At 42.7% G+C, this 19,293-nt stretch overlaps 1 protein-coding gene across 1 annotated transcript in view; it reads left to right on the plus strand.

Moving 5' to 3' along the window:
• The window catches only part of FDX1 (ferredoxin 1), a 30,672-nt gene extending 11,622 nt beyond the window's left edge, over window positions 1–19,050 (plus strand). The window contains exons 3-4 of the mRNA XM_075546566.1: window positions 12,439–12,568; window positions 17,725–19,050. Coding sequence (XP_075402681.1) covers window positions 12,439–12,568; window positions 17,725–17,842 — 248 coding nt within the window. The 3' untranslated portion in view covers window positions 17,843–19,050. The remainder of the gene's footprint in view (window positions 1–12,438; window positions 12,569–17,724) is intronic.
• Window positions 19,051–19,293: the final 243 nt, after the last annotated feature.

Genomic DNA, 19,293 nt, shown 5'->3' on the forward strand with positions numbered 1-19,293 from the left:
CTTGTATGTGAAGTGGAGCAATGAGTAAATACATGTGTGAAAAAGAACAAATGTGTATATTTGAAGCAACACAAATTTTAAACCATATTTTTTTTACATCAGTAAAGATCTTTTGTGTGATCCAGGTATGTTCAAGGTTTCAAAGTGTATTGTTATATTCTGTCACTAGGGGGCAGTTACATCTCTGTGATTAAACTTGTCTGTGAGCCTGAGTTCATTCAGTGGCAGTGAAGAGTGGGGAGGGAGTCCCCTATCCCCTTCCATGTTGTCTATCCTGATAACCATTTCTTTCTATGTGTATTGGTTTCCTATTGATATACTTCGGACTCTAAGGAGCCCTGGTGATTCTTTGCTTAGAAGTTGGGCTGCTAATGCTAGGGTTGATGGTTCAAAACCTCTAGCCGCTACAAATGGTTGTGCCCCTTTAGCTAGAAAACAAGTACCAATCATTCTTTGTCAATACCATGTTTATTTGCCGTAAACAGATGTCTGAATGTCCCTCGGATTTTGTTGACTAACCTTGCTGATGGAGTAGGTTACTTGTTGGGCTGTTAACCAGAAGGTTAGCAGTTCAAACACACCAGATGCTCTGCAGGAGAAAGACACGGCTTTCAACTCCTGTACAGATTTACAGCCTAGGAAACACTCAGGTGCGGTGTAATTCTGTCCAGAAGGTCGCTGTGGTCAGGATTGGCTTGATGACAGGGAATTTGCCTCTTTAGTGGTAGTTCTCTCACAGGCAGCATTCTCTCCTTTTTAATTTAGGTTCTAATTTCATGGCAGTGGTCACACGGAACTCATATTCAGTGCTCCTGATTATGGGGTGTACTGTGGAAATGAGCAGGTTCCAGGTAAGGTGGAAATGCTCTTTGAGTGGTGCTACTAAATGTCCAAAGGGCTTGCCACATCTGTAAACCTCTGCCCAAAGGCACTCAGCTCCAGCTCCGTGCAGTGAACTCAGCTCCCTGAATTAATTGCCCAGATGAGCCCCAAACCACAAGCCAGCCTCCTGCCCCCAAGCACGCAGTTTCTTTTTCTTGGAGGGCTGGGAAGTCTACTGCTCTGGCTCCTGGCTCTGCTGCGGCTCTTCTACTCCATTGTCACAGCTGTGTCCTGGACCAAGGCAGGTCACTGCACAGGAATCTAGAGGGCCAGAGGATGGGCGTGGTCCACGCCTGCCTCTTAGTGGTAGTGAGACATCCCCTCCTACTCCTGAGAGGGTTTATTTGCAAGGCAGCAGGATGACAGTCGTGATGGTCCCGTTGTTAATATGCACAACTGAATCCTATGAGTATTTCCCTCCAAACCTCCTCCCCAGAGCCATCAGGAGAAAGTAATTTGAGGAGTTGTAGAAACAATGAAAAGCCACATTAAATAATTTGCTGCCCTACAGTGGTCAATTAAACTTTAAAGCCTCTAATCATTTGAACCTGACATTTATTAAGTGCTACTGTTGAAAAATACACCCTGCAATAAGGTATTTGGGGATAGAAATTAGATTATAATAAAAGGCCAAACCCTGTTGTGATGGGTATCCTAGTTACTGTTGCTACAATAGAAATACCATAAATGGATTCACCAAACAGGATTTTATTATCTCATAGTTCAAGAGGCTGGCAGTCTGAATTCAGGGAGCCTGCTGCAGGGTAAGGCTTTCTGTGTCATCTTCAGGTGGAAGTTCTTGTTTCCTTAAGTACCTGCGGGCCCAGTGCATCTTGGAGATCGCCATGGGCCTTGGCAGCATTCTTTTCCAGCGTCTAGTGCAGGGGACCCAGGGCCAAAGGACACAGTCAGCTCCCACCACGTCTTTTGTCGTGTTCCTGAGGTCCCTCTGGTCTCTGCTTGCATGTTTAATCTTTTTTATGTCTCCGAAGAGATTACTTCAAGATACACTTAATCCTGTAGACTATGTTCTGCCTCATTAATGTTAACTGCTTCTAACACTGCCTCATTAACAAGATAGAATAGGATTTACACTACACAGATACCAGTTCACAAAACGAGGAGTAATTATATACTACTGAGAGCCAGAGACAGTAACACTCAGAGGGATGTTAATCAAAACCACCACGAGACACCATTTTACTCCCACTAGAATGGCTAAGATTTAAAAACAAAACAATATGGGGACATTGGAGCCCTTGCCCATCCCTGATGGAGATGCAGAAAATGTAAGGTGTTGTGGAAAGCAGGGGCATTCCTCTCAAACCTAGCAACAACACTGCCATATGACCCAGGGATTGTGTCCCTAGGGTTAGACCCGAAGGCTGCAAAGCCGAGACTCAGAGAGAAGCACACACGAGTGCTCAGCGTCCCGCCGCTCAACGAGAGCCCAAATTGAAAGCACCGGAGTGCCCATCAGTAGGTGAATGGCTAAGCAAGAGTTGGTACATGCATACCATGGATGACATGGTTGATAGGAGAAAGGAAGCCCAATACATGCGCCTATATGTGAATGGGGCTTAAAGACTCCCTGCTGAGTGAAATATGTCTACCTCCAAAGGAAACATAATAAAGGACCTATGTATATATAAAAGATACAAGAAAGGCAGCTCTATGAGTTCAAACTGTATTAGTGGTTATCAGGAGTTGGAGGAAGGGGAAAAGGAGAGGGTGTTAATCATGATAGAATTGTCGGATTGTTTATTGCAGGGGTTCTCAACCTTCCTAATGCCGTGACCCTTGAATAAAATTCCTCATGTTGTGATGACCCCCCCAACCATAAAATTACTTTCCTTGTTACTTCATAACTGTAATTTTTAAAAACATTTTATTAGGGGCTCATACAACTCTTATCACAATCCATATTTATACATACATCAATTGTATAAAGCACATCCGTACATTCTTTGCCCTAATCACTCTCAAAGCATTTGCTCTCCACTTAAGCCCTCTGCATCAGGCCCTCTTTTTTTTTTCGCTCCCCCCCCATAACTGTAATTTTGCTACTATTATGAATAGGGTGACCCCTGTGAAAGGGTCCTTCGACCCCCAAAGGCGTTGCTACCCACAGGGTGAGAACCGCTGGTTTAATGGAAGAGGTGCGCAGTCAGTGGATTGCTGCCAGTAAGTTCTGTGTATACTTGTAGAAAGTTGAATTGGCAAACGTTGTGCTGTATATTCACAATAAATAGGGGGAACATATCTGCTGAGGCTGCTGTGTACAACCAAATATCTCAAGGTGTTGATTGATTCCTTCATTTGGAGGTTTATGGCCATAGTTTCATAGGCTATCCCAGTTGGCATATTAGTATTTTTGCTGCCTCTGGTCTACCTCCTAGTTGATTGCCCTTTGCTTGGGGGCCTTAAAACTTGTAGATAGCCCGGCAGAGCTCAATAGATAGCGGATCTCTGTTCTCTGGAACAGCAAAGAAGGGAGGAGATATATGGAGTATGCGAGTCATTGCCGCTGTGAACAACTGTCTGTCCCCTTTGTCCCAAGAAGACTTGGATGTTGCCCAGCTACCATTACTGAACATTTTGATTTAAAAAATGCAATAAAACAATCTTCATCAAAAGGGGAAAAATGCAGAACACAATTTTAAATTCTCAAAGACTAGAGATTCCCAGGCGCCATGAAAGTTGGATAAACCCCACTTAAGTTTGTTGCCTTGAAATAATCTTTAAACTCATAACCAAAAAATATTTCCTGAAGTCTTCTTAAAACCAAGCTGTCGTTTAGGTTAACTAACAAAAAATACTTGCCTTGAGCTGCCTGCTCTTAAAGACTGTGGATTCAGATTGACAAAGGCAATTTACTCCCGACGATAACCCTGAGAGGCAGTGAATGTAATCCACCGGAGAGAAACAACTCAGAAAAGGAGGTTGAGAAAGGTCATATACTTTAAAGAACATATTCCGCGTCACTAAATGATACCAGCAGAACTTGTTCAGGTCATGTATATTTTGGTGTGAACATTCCCATCAATTTAAGAGACCAATTACTGTATTATGACTTATAAATTTCAAAATCTATATTATACCCCCAAAGTATGATCACTTTATATTTGCAAATATGTGATCACTTTGTTTACATGGACCTATATATGCGTGTATCCATATATGTAAATGGTAGTTACATATTTACCTTATTTTTCCGATTCCTTTTTACAACCAACCACTTATAAAGACCCTGGAAACTGCCACCAATATTGCACTGGGGCTGAAGACACTTATGAATTATAATTCTATCCCTTTATAGAGAGCATTGTACTGTGTGTTGAGTTGATTCTGACCCATGACAACCCTACCAGATGACAGTAGAACTGCTGCCCCACTTCCACTCAGGAAGGGGATCCAGGTGGTTGTCAAACGAGCACACCCAGTTCACTGGCTCCTTTCCACTTCCAGTCCTAGAAGGGGGGCTGTTTTGTTGGGCATAAGACTTTCTGGCTTCGATGCATCTAACGGCAAACTGCTTGCTCAAAATTTCCAGGGCAGTCTTCTCTGCAGATGTAGAACGCCCGTTCCCCCAGCAGTGCTGGGTGGGGCTCAGATTTTCTAAGCCCCTTACTTTGGCTTCAAACAAAAAAAGCCTGACACTCCCCCCCCCCACCACCCCCTGGTAATTCTTAACTCCCCTTCTATCATGTCTAATCCAATACAGGCTGCAGATGGATTTATAAGCCCTTATAATCATGATGGATATCATGTAACCCTAATTCATTTCTTGTAGTACTATACCAGGTAGAAATATTGAGTATCAATTGTGAAGTCAAATAGACACATAACCCTTAACCTTTTTAATACTCAAATGCAATAATCCCTTCTCTGCCACTCTGGAAGCAGCTGTTCTCTGATCAGCTGCAGCTGTCATTATATGTAACAGGAACCAAAATAGCCATTCTAGGAGACAAATCCTTTACTTCTCGTGCATTTTTACTCCATCTCTTAAAAAAACAAAACACCAAAAGAACCATCCTGAGTTTGGAGCCATCACAGTGAATCCCATTCCAGACTCCAGTTGCTCAGCCCTAATTCATGTTCTATAATTTACCACTCTATTTAATCTCCCATTGCAATGGCTACACAGAAACTCAACACATGAAACTCATTAAAAAACAACCCCAAACACCCCAGTATTTTAAGTAAGGTATGCCAATATGCGATGCCAGTGAGAAATACTCAGGACATGCTACAAAGTTTCAGGTCTGCTAGCAAATGCCCGAAGGAGCACACCACTCTGCTGTAAGACTCCACCTGAAGGCATTCAGCTAAGCTCAGCAAACACAGCTCCCTAAATCCAGTGTCCAGAGGCACCCCCCTCCAGTAAGCTTCACCCTGAAGACACTGGGCTCCACGGCCATGGGCTGGCAAGCCCAGCCTCCCGGAGTAAGCGCCAAGAGGTACTCCCCTCTGCAAGCCAGCCTCTTCCCCATAAGCCCGGTACTTGTTCTGGGGGGTGGGAAGTCCATCACTCTGCTCCATGCCCTGGCTCCTGGGTCTGCTGCTGCTCTCTGATGGTACAGCTGTCATCTGGATCCAGGAGGTTCACTGTGTAGCGATCTCAGTCGAGAGGACGGGCTCCACTCCTGGCCCTTGCTGACAAGGAGATTCCTTCTTCCTGCTCCTCAGAGAGCTCATTTTATGCACATGTGATGCCATCCTAGTCACAGTTAGTCACAGGTGAATGTTATCCGTATCTTCCCCCTCCTGTTTACCAGACCCCTGCAGAGAAAGGTCAGCAGAGCCAGATTACATAACTCACTGCCCCTTAAGTATGTATGTCATAAGCACGGAAAAACCAATAAGCACCCCCACTTTATGAATAGGTTTTGTTCCCCAATTTTTATAAATGAAGATGGTATAATTTAAGATCCACACAAAAGTAAATTGTATTTTTCTATATTGGCAAAGAATAATTGGGAGCCTTCCCCCACCCCCAACTAACATACTAGAGCCAAGCACAATAAATAAGGACAGGATCGATATCTTAAAGAATACAGAAGACTTCAAAGACCTATGTAGTAGAGACACATGCAGTGCTTATGGACGGGGAGATTCAGCATGGCGAAAGTGCCTGCCACCCAGATGAACTGTTGCACTTAATTCCTGTAACATGCCAGCAGTTTTTTGTTTTTCTACATTGATACAGACAAGCTGATTCTAAAAGCAAAGGAATTACAATCCTCACAACATTTTTTAAGACTCCAGATCTGACTTGCCTTCCAAGCCACTCAATAAGATAAAGCATTTATAGGTTGACCCTCATCACAATAAAGAAGGTTGCTTTGCCACTGTCACGATGTAAAGACGCGCGACAGGTGGGAGAGAATACGTGTAAACCACATAGCCATCAAAGGACGTGTTCGTCCGAGTGTGCAGAGAACTCTCCAGGACCTACAGCAAAAAGACCAAACCGGCTCATTTAAAAGTGGGCAAAAGACATAGACCCTTCCCTAAATAGCACATCAAACTGACAGATAAGCACATGGAGCCGTGCCCGCGTCTGTAATCCTTGGGGAAAGGCACGTTCAAACCAAGATGGAAACCACTGTGCACCTACTGGAGAAGTGAGCAGGTGTATCGTACACTAGGCAACAACGTGGGTGAATCTCGGAGGCCCTTACGCTTTGTGAAAGAAGTCATTATAGGACATTCTGGAAAAGATAAACCCATAGTGATGAACAGGTGAGCCACTGGGGGTTAGTGATGGAGAAGGGAATGTGTGACACGAGGAATTTGGCGTGGGGGCTGTTGAGTGAGGATGGAACTGTCCAGTGTCCTGTTTCAGTGGCAATTACATAAATCTGTTCATTTAAAATTCTAGAACTGTACATCAAGAAAGACAAGTCAGGTGTGCATTCAATGCAGACTGCTTCTGATTGTAAGATCAGGAGACCTCAGTGCATTTGAAGAGAGCCTCGTAAAGCCAACAGTTCTTAGGAGAGAAAACAAAATGGAGCAACTTATTTCCCCTGTGCAGTAGCCTCTTTAGGCTATCTCTTTAGACCTGACCCCCCTTTTCTTCAGTTTTTAAAAATTTAGTCATTTTATTGGGACCTCATACCACTCTTACCACAATCTATACATCCATCCATTGTACATTTGTTGCCATCATCATTCTCTAAACATTTGCTTCTATTTGAGCCCTGGTATCAGCTCCTCATTTTTTCCCATCCCTTCCCGCTTGTCCCTCCCTCTTCAAATTTTAAAATCAACCTCTTCCTTAAATACCATTTTCAAATATGTCTTCACCATTTTCTAGAAGTTTTTCATAAAGCATACAGGTTAACAATCTTAAAGTAAGAAATGTTATAAAACAGCTCAGATTGCCTTCTTACAGAGTTTGTAGGGTTTAATTTTTTTAATCGGTATCCACTGAGTCTTGTAAAGTCTTAAAAACTCGTACAGATTTTTTTTAAAAAGTAATATTTGTTGTAAAACAGTATGACCATTAAAAATTAGCGAGAGGCCATGCAGTAGCGTGAGATGACGGCTATGGTGCATTTAGATGAAGAAGAAATAGGGACTAGAATGTATGGTACAAAGGAGCGTGCAGCATCAAAAGCTGATCTTTTGTGTAACTCAACGTGTGTCGAATTCGTAGTAGAATGCTCTCTTAAGCGTGGCCAGTGAAGCATGATGCGGAGACGATGGCCAGGACCTACGAAGAACAGAGAAAGTGGTTAGACTTGCAGTGGTTCTCCACCTGTGTGGTGGTGACCCCTTTGAGTCGAACGACCTCTCACAGAGTCGCCGGATTCCTAACAGTAGCAACATGACAGTTATGAAGTAGCAACGCAAATAATTGTATGGTTGGGGGTTCACTGCCACACGAGGAACTGTGCTAAAGGGTTGCGGCATCCGGAAGGTTGAGGACCACTGGACTAGAGAGTGAAATGAAGACCTTTTCAAGAACCCCTCAGCACCAGTGGTGAGTGGCGATACCCGGAGGGTGGCAGGAAGGTGGGGTGGAAAAGGGGAACCGATTACAAGGATCTACATATAACCTCCTCCCTGGGGACGAACGACAGAAAAGTGAGTGAAGGGAGACATCGGACAGTGTAAGACATGACAAAATAATAATAATTTATAAATTATCAAGGATTCGTGAGGGAGGGAGGAGCAGGAAGGGAGGGGGAAAATGAGCTGATACCAAGGGCTCAAGTTAAAGGAAAGCAAATGTTTTGAGAATGATGAGGACCACAAACGTACAACTGTGCTTGACACGATGGATGGATGGATGGATTGTGGTAAGTGTTGTATGAGCCTGTAATAAAAAGATTTTTTTTTTTTAACTTAAAGGTGAGAGAGAGTTCCCTGGGGGCAAGGGAGTGGGGGAACTGGAAGCATTTCCTGTTGCTCATTAGTACTAAGGCTTCCTTCGGGCTCACAAGGGGCTCACAAGGGCACAAAAGGAACTGCCCACTCTTTTCAGGAATCCTTTCCTCCTTTCCCAGAGGATCGCGACCACATTGTGCGGACTCTTCTTCCCCGGTGCTGCTGACATTTACTTTTCTGGTTCTGCCTCTTGGAGCCCATTCTGCTTCTTACCTTTCACTAACCCTGCCCCCACCCCCTTGCTGAAATTTCTTGATATTTCCTTCTGTTTTATTGATCTCAAATCCATTTTTTTATACAGACCCACAATCAGGGCTGTCCAACATTAAATATGCCACGCCATGTCACTTTTCTGGTAGTCTTTTCAGCTGCCCATAACCTGTAACTGGATTCTCGGGAGGGAGGGGTGTCATGACAGGTGGCTGTGTCATCTCTGTGGTGACCCACTGGGAAGGGCAGTTCCTAACCTGAGCGTCCGAGTGACCCACTCAGTGGGTGGGAAACAAGTTGAGGCACAGCGAACTTACAGGACGCGTCCCGACGCGCGCCGTGTTCCTTCCTGTCTAGCTCTCCAGTCACCTCCTTGCCTTTGCTGCCCCCCTGGACTGATCTGCAGTAGAGCGTGAGCTTGGTTTCTTTGCAGCTTCCCTTCCCCACAGCATACGGTCTGATCCTCAGCATGTGTTGAATCATGAACAGCTAATGGGCAATGTAGGCCTCTAAATTAGGAAAGGCTATTTGGAGTTTTATGGTAAGGATTGTTTGACTTAGAATTTTAAAACGGAGGAGGCTAGATTTTTCTGATTTTTATCCTAGAGTATCTGGTTTTTGTGCCGCATTTGTCATTCAGGTGTGGAGTTGGTCTGGATTGGGTATTGTGGAGAGAAAAATGAAAATACAGACATAGGTTGATCACTCGTGAACAAGACTGGTGGACACGACAAGATGGAGTGACCCACTGGCTGTAATGTGGACTCAATTGGGATCATTGTAAGGGGCAGTGTTCAGTCTGCCCGGCGTATGTAAGGCCATTGTGAGTCAGAGACAGCCAGAGGACATCAGACAGCGACAGCGAGCAGTCCTCCTGATGGGACTATACCATACGAGAGCCAAGTAGGACCATAAAGCCTACACCTGCTCAGCCTCTCCTCTGCAGAGGGGAGGGGGGAGGAAGACAGACCTGTGAGCTGTGCCTGGAATGGAGCAGGCCTGGCTTGTATCTCACTCAGCACCCCAGCCCCAAGGTGATGTTTGTTACATAGCCTCATCGTACTGCGGGTGTGGGCCACTTCCGATTTTTGTGTTCTTAAACAGCCTGCTTCCCCTATTTAAGTAAAGTACATTTGCTTACTTTTTGTGTGAAATATTTCAGATTTATACAAAACAGAAAACTAAGCCACTTTAAACCAATTGGGATTTGTGTTTATTTTTTAAATAGGTAAAGTGTGAGTAGGCAGAATTCTTCAGCATTGTGAAACTTGACTCTACTCCTAACTTGTATGTGACTATAGTTAGGACTTTGGTTCATTGATTTACCTTCTTAGGTTTGATTCCTCATAGGTTTAAAAAGACAGTTCAGTTACTTTAAAATGTAACTACTGTGTAGTTATATAATTGTCAATTTAAGGATTAAGCTTGTAGGGGTGGAGTCTAGCCTGTCACTCAGGTCATAGCTAAGGAGGCCTCTGTGTGGGCATAGCCTTCTCCTAAGGAGTCTGGGAATTCTAGTATTTCCTCCTTGGAGATGGGAGGCTCTCTCCTTCACACCCTGGGAGACATAGCAGCTGACAAGATACATGGACCCACCCTGATGCAGCCCTGGGTGCTGGAGAAACCATGCAAGACACCTGCCGGCACTGAGATGTTTTCATTGCCACTGGATCCAAAGACTTTCTACCCACTGGCCTGTGATCTTCTGCATTCGGCGTCATTGCATGTGTTCAGTGAGTCTGGAGAGGACTTTATAGATTGGTATCGGACATAGGGGCTAATATCGGACTTATGGACTTGATCTGGACTGGCCTGGGATGTTTTCTCAAGTCAATTGCTCTTATATATAAATCTCTTTCTTATACACATGTATGTGTCCATGGATTTGTTTCTCTAGTCTACCCAGACTAACACAACTACCAAATGCTAAACAAAAATTGCCAATGTGCGTAAGTTCTTATCTACCATCCATGTTTGAAAGTACACATATCACACATGTTAAATACATCAAAATTCTTACAGTTGCCACAGAGCTTGGTGCAGTCCCCACCCTGGTCTCACAGATGAGGACAATGAGGCATGGAGGATGACGTGGTGTGTTATCTCACAGTATAAAGCAGAGCAGGGAGCTGAGACCTGGGAGTCTGGCTCCAGAGATTTTATTTCTTCGATGACCGTGAGGTTTTTAAATTTATTTATTTTGGACTCTACTATATTTCCTCTCTCTACTCTCATTACTTACTGCCTCTTTGAAGGAAAATTCTGCTTTCCTTCTCAATGTTTATTTCATGATAAAGTAGGAGTGAATTGTTTAAGTTATGAGACAAGGAGCACTGTTGTTAAAAAAGATCCGTTCAGTAGAAAATTAAAGTTACCAGTTAGTAGTAGTAGTTAGGTGCTTTATATAGTGTTTATTGTCCAAAAAGAGAATCTAAATAAAAGTGAGGTCATTCCTATGATCCTACAGTCTTTAAAGTTATATAATGGCTTTGAAAACAGTTCATGGGAGGGGGGAAAAAAAGAAAAAAGTTCATGAAAAAAAAAGAAACTAAACGATAGTGGAATTTTCCCATGAATTTTTTGAAGTCCCCTCATAACTTTTCAAAGTAGAATTTCACCTAGAACATGATTGGTTGCTAGTTCTGTAACATTCTGTGTCGTTAGATTCCCTCTGGAATAGTAATTGATTTTTTGGGCATCGTATGTTAAAGCCCACTAGACTGAGGGGAAGGAATTTACAACTCTGTTATGTAAGGAAATTTTTAATCTGAAGGCAGTGGGGGGGTGTGCTCAGCCTTGAGATTCTCAAATATAAGAAAGGTTATTATATAGAAAATAATTTGCTTTCATGGAATAGGCGTGCTTTCTTAAGTGAACATTACACAGCAACGAAAAAACCAAACGCACTGCCAAATTCTGACTCAGCCTCCCTTGTAAGACAGAATAGAACTGCTCCTGTGAATGCCTGAGACTAACTCTTTACTCGAGTAGAAGGCTTCGTCTTTTTGCCTTTGGCTGGTGGTTTTGAACTGCAGCCCTTGTAGTTTAGCAGCCCAACTTTACCAGGGCTCCTTCACACAGTACAGTAGGAGCTCTCTGTGGATTTATCAAGTGTCTTGGCTGGCTGTGCAGTGGTGATCTCTTTGTCAGGAAGCTTTTAAGCAGAGGCCAGGCACCACCGGGAAAGCCCAGTTACAGAGCAGATTCCATCATGGCGTGGTTGCTCTTCAGGACTTTCCAGTGCTCTTTTCACAGTGTGGGCTGCCATGAGACAGACACTCACTCTATAACTGTTAAAGGAACGTCTTACAGACACGGCAGGAAGAATATTCTTATCAAAAGGCACGGAGCTTTAAGTAGCATGGTTGAGCAGAGTTTGAGAGGGAGACTTTATTTAGAAGTAGATCCGATTGCTTTTTAGTTTCCCTCATACACCAAAGAGGAGCCCCGGTGGTGTCGTGGCGATGCATTAGGCTGCTAATGGCAAGGTCAGCAGTTTGAAATCATCGGCCACTCCGAGGGAGAGAGATGAGGCTTCTGTTCCCATAAAGCGCCTCAGAAACCCACACGGGGACAGCTCTATTCTGTACGATTGGCTTGTGTTAAGTGGCCATCAACTCAATGCCAGTAAGTTTTTTGGCGTCTATACTATAGCTTCATAAGTTGTGTTGAACTCTTTGGGAAAAGGTAAGTAGCTTCCATAGGTTCAATAGAAATTACTAAGTTTTTAACTGTTCTACTTTGGGCCTGCATATAAGAATCAGTAAAGGCTTTTGATCATGTCAGAAGTGCTTGCAAGCAATGCATGGCTCTCATCTCTTATCCTCATTGCTCGTTAGAAATAAAGGCAGTTCTCCGAGAGTGCTAAAATTTAGAAGTACCAGCTGCTGCTTGAATGGTGTCTAGTGTCTAAGGGAGCGTGTTCATCGCCTGTTGCTTTTGTAGGTGCTTGTGAGGGAACTCTGGCTTGCTCGACCTGCCACCTCATCTTTGAAGATCACATATATGAGAAGTTAGACACAGTCACTGATGAAGAGAACGACATGCTTGATCTGGCCTATGGACTGACAGATCGGTAAGACTTTAGGACTAAGTCAGTGGTGCGAGTAATCTGCGAAGACAGCAGCTTTGCTCCTTCGTGTCTCCCAAGACAGGAGTTGTGAGTAAAGTAGTCTTGTTTATGTTTTTTTTTTAGCTTTTACACATTTTCAGTAGCGATAGCTTTTTTCTTTATTTCGTGCTTCATCTGAGTTCCTCTTCTTTATCTTTGTACAATTGAGTCTTTTGTGAAACTTTTTACAAAAGTAAAAAATTACTTGGAATTATTAGAAGTATAAACTTTAGATCTTAGAACATCGTATTTTGCTTGTTTTTAACTCTATAAATTAGTACCACATTGGTTAATAAAAGATATCTACAAATTTGTATTTATTGGGTTGTGGAAATTTTAATGCTTTTACTGGCATTTTATTCTTCAGGGACAGATATGATATTGACAAAATTTATTAGAGAAGAAAGTTTTACCTACTTGATATCAGAAACAAAACCAGACCTATCACTGAGTCAATTCTGATTCATCAGGACCCTGTGTAGGGTTTCCAAGGCTGCGAATCTTCACAGGAGCAGCTTCGTCTTTCACCTATGGAACAACTGGTGGGCTTGAACTGCTGACCGTGTGTTTAGCAGTTCAGCGCCTCATCCATACTACCAGGGATCCTTAAAGAAACCTTATATAATAGTGCTATGTCCAAATGAATAGTTACATTTATAAAAGTATGTTAAGGTAATCGGGTTATTAAATAATACGTAGTATTACTCTTAAAAGAAGCCCTGGTGGTCTAGTGATCACACGTTGGACTGCGATCCTCATGGTCGGCAGTTCAATATCGCCAGCAGCACCGAGGGAGAAAGGCTGGGTTTCCCACTGGCGTAAAAAGTTTCAGTCTCAGAAACCCTCAGGAGTTACAGTGAGTCAGCATTGACCTGATGGCGGGGAGGGTGGGGTTTGGTATGACTTAAAAGTGGCAAGATTTATTTACTTCATTTTTAATAATTTAGTTTTTGTTGCAGTAAAAAAGGTAACTGGTTAATAGACGTTCAAAGGAAAAGTAGTATACCTGATAAAAATAAAAGTAATTGTAGTAATAGTAATAAAAAACGAACTCACTGCCCTTAAGTCAATTACAGCTCATGCTTGGCTGCAAACCCTGAAGTCAGTACTTCGAAACCACCAGCTGTACTGAGGGAGAAAGTTGAGGCTTTCTATTCCCATAAAAAATTACAGTCCCAGAAACTTCCTGCAGCAGTTCTACCCTGCCCTTTAAGGTCACCAGGGATAATAAGAATTACTTTATGGGTAATACTTCATGTATACTGTGTCACCAGATCTTGGTAGATACATTACATGAACTAATCCTCGCAAAAATATTGAGGTCACTGGGGTGTGCGTGTACATATATTGTTATTGTTAGGTGACACAGAATTGGTTCTGATTCAGAACCACGCTGTGTAAACAACAGAGCCCTGCCCAGTCCCATGCCATCCTCAGAGTCATGGTTCTCCTGGGCGGACCCTAGAGCCAGAGGGCTTCCGTGAGGAAGAGGAAGCAGGAAAGGGAGACCACAGCCAGAGCGGCACTGCGTAGCTTCAAACAAGAACGCCTGGTGGCTCCCTCCCTGTTTTCCCATGGCCCACTGTGACTCTCCTGTGGCTCCCTGTGCTGTGCTGCACCTGCTCTCCCTGAGGAGTGTCTCCACCTCTGTTGCCTGTACTAGATGTCAGTTTCTAAGACCAGCGCTGGCCTACTTCTCTTTAGAGGAAGCTCAAGTCTAACCAACAGCCTGGCTAGGGGGTCACTGAAGTCCAAATGAATTTGTCCAAATTGTCTCATTATGTTTTCTGTCTTGGAGATAAAACAGAATGCAGAATTGTGAGGTCTGTTTCTGATGATTATTCTTAAAGCAAACAAACAAGGAATTCTTGGTGGAATGGGATTTTTCTCTCAGTCAGTAATTCCTATGGTTGTTTGCTTCTTGACTTCAAAACTTCCCAAAGACCCCAATTAAAGCCCAAACTATTTAATTGGTGTTCGAAGCTGTGTGTGGCCTGGCCACTTTTCAACTCATCCCTGACCCTTTTCTTGTCCTATATTATACAGCAGCCAAAAGCACATTTTTTGTGTGTGTGCGTTACGTAACCTTTGCCTAAATTGTTTCTCCTATTCTATTAGATGTCAAATACTACTCAGCCCTCAAAGTCTGTTATAAACACCGTTCCCCCGGCAAGAAGTAGATGAATGCTTTTTCTCAGACCCACAGTATAGCAGTGATTATGAGATACCATCTATTTTCAAACGCATCATGATTTTGATGATGTGATTATGGAGCAAATGCTGTGGTAATAGTTTATTTTGTAAGAAATATTACCAAACTAGTCGCAAGCAGTTAGAGATTGAAAAAAACACCCAAAGTCCAGCTCTTGCTCCATTCCCCCCCCCCCCCTCCTACTGGGAGTTATTCCCTTTCTGGGTCCTGGGAATCCCTGCAGTGCCCGCAGAACTCATGAACATTCAAGGAAGTGCCTCATTGTCGGCAATGGGCACAGATCAATCCAAAATTCCAAGGTCAGGCAGGGTCAACCAGAGGACTTGCTCCACTCTTGGCAGGGATGAGCCCACAGCCTCTGCTTCTCTGCGAGCTCAATTTATACGCAGCAGGGAAGCATTGCAGGGAAGCCCGTTCACGGTTCCCCACAGGTGAATCCTGTCACTACCTCTCCCTGCACCCCCCACCTTCTTCCCAGATGCAGGCAGGGAAAGGTGGCTTTGCCGGAGTTACATGGTGCAGTCACATTGTACCCAAACATAGCCATCTAGTCTCCGCCCCCGGATCGTGTCTTATTTGTACATCTTTGACTTGGGGCTTCTGGAATGATGCCTCCAGTGGCCATTGGCCTCCCACTAATCTTAACCAGCCAGGCTTTCCCCAGGCCCTCCAGAAAGACGTTTCCTCCTTTTAGCTGCAGCGCGTCATCCTTACACCCACTCTAAGTCACCGGACCGAGCTCAGCGGTAGACAGAGTGGGTCCACCTACACCTTCTCCTGAAGTCGCCACCTAACCTCATCCTCTGCCATCAGCCACAGACAGGGCTATGAAATCCAGAGTTATTATATTCACATAGGATTATGTCCGGAAGGGCCATATTAATTGAGAGTAACTTAAATATATATATCTTTAAATGGGCGATTTGTGGTATTTTTCTTTTGTACTTCAAATTTGTGTTTTCAAAGAGTTCATGTATGCATGGTTTTAAAAAAGAGCAGTTTATAAAAAAGAGCAGTTTATAAAACACCAAAAAAATTCCAGAATGTGCAGAGTTCTCATGTACCACCTAGCACTGACCCCGACACCCCTCTGTCTGCGGCCCCCCAGTGTAACAGCAGTTTCTCTGATGAACTAATATTGATACATTATTGTTAAGGAAGTTGATAGAATAGTTTCATTGCCTTGAAAATACCGTGAGCACCACTGATTTTTACATTGCCTCTACACTGTCTATTTTGCCAGAATGTCGGGCAGTTAGACTGGCTCGTTTCCCTTAGCAATATGTACTTGAGATGCCCGTAGCTCGAGAGCTCATTTTGAGATATCACTGTATACTAGTCCATTGCCCGATGTACCACTGTTTGCTTATCCACTCATCCTATTGAAGGACATCTTCGTTGCTTCCAAGTATAATAACGAAACCTTTAAAAGATTTGTTTTATTAGGGCTCTTGTAGCTCTTATAACATTCCATAGATCAATTGTATCAAGTATATTTGTACATATGTTGCCATCATAATTTCCAAAACATTTTCTACTTGAGCCCTTGGTATAAGCTTCTCTTTTTTCCCTTCACTCCCCCACCCTCCTACCTTTGTGTACCTTTGATCAATTATATATTGTTATTTCGTATCTTACACTGTCCATTGTCTCCCTTCACCCACATGTGTTATTTGTCCCCTTTTAGGGGCTGGGGGGGCTATAGATCCAGTCTTGGAGTGGGTTTCCCCTTTCTCACCTCCCTGACCAGCCCCCTACCCTCATGATATCGCTACTCCCATTACTGTTCCTGAAGGGGTTATTTTTCCTGAATTGCCTGTGTTGAGAGCTCTTATCTGTACCAATGTGTGTTTTCCTATCTAGACAGATTTGTAAGGTAGAACTGGGTCATGGTAGTGGTGGGGAGGATATATTCAGGAACTAGAGGAATAATGTGTGATTTGTAGGTACCATACTACACCTTGGTTGAATCATTCCTTCCTGTATCACTTTTGTGGGGGATACCAATTATCTACAGATGGGCTTTGGGTTTCCACTCCAACCCATCTCTTTTGCATCGATAATAGTTGTTGCCTTATTCTGTCGACACCTCATGATCACACAGGCTGCTGTGCTTCTGCCTTGTGGACTTGTTTGACTTCAAACCTTTAAGACCCCAGATGCTTTATCTTTTGATAGCCAACCAACATCCACTCTCTTCACCACATTTGCTTATGCACCATTTTTTCTTCAGTGATTGTGACAGAAAGGTGAGCATCAAGTGTGCCAGGTTATCAGAACAAAGTGCTCTTGTGTTAAGGGAGGCCATGACTAGAGGCCCAAAGTCCATCTGCTATCTTAATACTTAACATACGTACACTGGCCTCTATCCCTTTCATGATAATAATGAAACATTTGCTCACAAATGTTCGTGTGGGCATAAGTTTTCAGCTCACTGGAGTTTCTTGTTAAGTTTTGGATAGAAGACCTTTATCACATGAGTATTTTCTCCCAGTCTATATGTCTTGTCTTTTCATTTTTACAAATCTGCGTGGTATTAATTATCTGGAAATTGATTCACTCTTTGTATTTTTGGCTATGTTAACCTCAGTTTTTTTTCTCCGCTGTTGTATCTTTTGATTATTTTCACTGCTTGTCAACTATTTCACAGAAAGAGTTGTAATTCTGATGAGAAGATTAGTAGATGATAGAACCTAAAGGCTAAGATGAAACTTTGGCATGCCAGGTTTTTTATTTTATATAGTGGATAGAGTTTAGTATATCTCTTTCAACTTAATGTAAACTATAAGAGGAAATAAATTCCCTACTGCTTTTGGTAAGAAAATACAATAATGCCCTAAACTGCTCCATTGCCTTGTAACTGTTGCCCGCCTCACACGAAACCTTCCTTTTCTCCCCTTTTGTACAGATCCAGGTTGGGCTGCCAGATCTGTCTGACCAAGTCCATGGACAACATGACTGTTCGAGTCCCCGAATCTGTGGCCGACGTCAGACAGTCCATTGACATGAGCAAGAAGAACTCCTAAGACACAATAAATAGGAATATTTTCATGAAACCTAGCCTATTTTTATAATTATAATTTCTTCATGTAATAAAATGATACCATGGATAAGTGGATTTCTTACTGTAACCAGCTTTTCTATTTTAATTTAGCTTGTATAACTATAGATTTTTGTAATTCTTAAAGTATATAGTCTTTATTTTGGTTAAATTATAAAATGTCAGCCAAATATTAGAGAATCATTTGTGACTGTTTAGCAACTCTAGCAAAATATTTTCATATAAATCTATCTGTTTACTATGAAAGACAATTTTTTTTTAAAGAGGTATTACTGATCCTCTTTGATTTGGGTAAAGGCAGAGATCTGAAATGGCTTCTATCAGGCTTTACAACTAATTAGGAAATCTGACACCATAACTCAGATCTTGCTGTTCTGACAAACTAGAGAAAGTATGGCTATCTTATTTATAAAAAGCAATGGAATATGAATGTGGATCACAGAAACATTTAATTGCTTAATCTTAAAGGCAGTTGATATCTTTATAAAGAAATGCTTTGGATTTTGACTTACTAAAGAGTACAGAGATTGTACACTGTGAGTAAAACGTGGGCTCTGTTTTAACCAGTGGTAGGGTAAAGTAAAACTCCTATAGCTATTCTTTTCTGTTTTAAGTAGAATGGTCTTTCTATTCTTTCAAAAATAATGCTGACTTACATATCAGTGCCTGCAGCAGATTGGAAATGCCCTTCTGAATTAGATTCTCTCTGTCCTGAGACGGAGGACGTGAGCCGGCTACCTCACTGCACACCCCCGAGGGCGCCCTTCTCAAACAAGATGCCGGGTGACAGCAGTTTTGCTTCCATCTCAGAGGCTCAGGTACAGTTTTGAGTGGCGCAAGTTACCACTTACTGTAGAGCGAACATTGTGTTCTTATCTTTACTGTAACCGCTGATTCAAAGATAGGAATGTGAACTTGGACTAACTGTGAAGAAAATCAGAATTAGGTAACGAATTTATAGACATTTCTTTCTAAATATTTATAAATACTTGTCAAGCCATGTCTCATATAAGACATTCCATCAGGGAATACAGAAGTGGGCAAGACGAGGACGCCTTCAGAGAAAAACTATCAGGAAACATCCCTTTTTATTAGGAAAAGGTAAACCTATGTACAAGGAATTTGCGTGACATCAACTGACCAGTTTTCCAAATAAAGATACTTATTTTCTAATTTGTGTTTTGGGGGTTGATATTGGAAATATACACAACAGCACATTCAACAATTTGTACATGTCTAAATAAACATGCGTTAAAATGGATTTGTTTGTAAAAGACGAGGACACTTCATGATGTGGTCATTGAAGGCAGGGGTCAGAGAAGCAAAGCTTGGTGAAGAAACCCGGCGGTGCCTGGCTGTCAGAAAGAACAGCATCTGGGGTCTTAACAAGGCTGTAGTATTTATTTAAAGATCATT

The sequence above is a fragment of the Tenrec ecaudatus genome, chromosome 4, assembly GCF_050624435.1.
Source record: "Tenrec ecaudatus isolate mTenEca1 chromosome 4, mTenEca1.hap1, whole genome shotgun sequence".
In the NCBI taxonomy this organism is placed as follows: domain Eukaryota; kingdom Metazoa; phylum Chordata; class Mammalia; order Afrosoricida; family Tenrecidae; genus Tenrec; species Tenrec ecaudatus.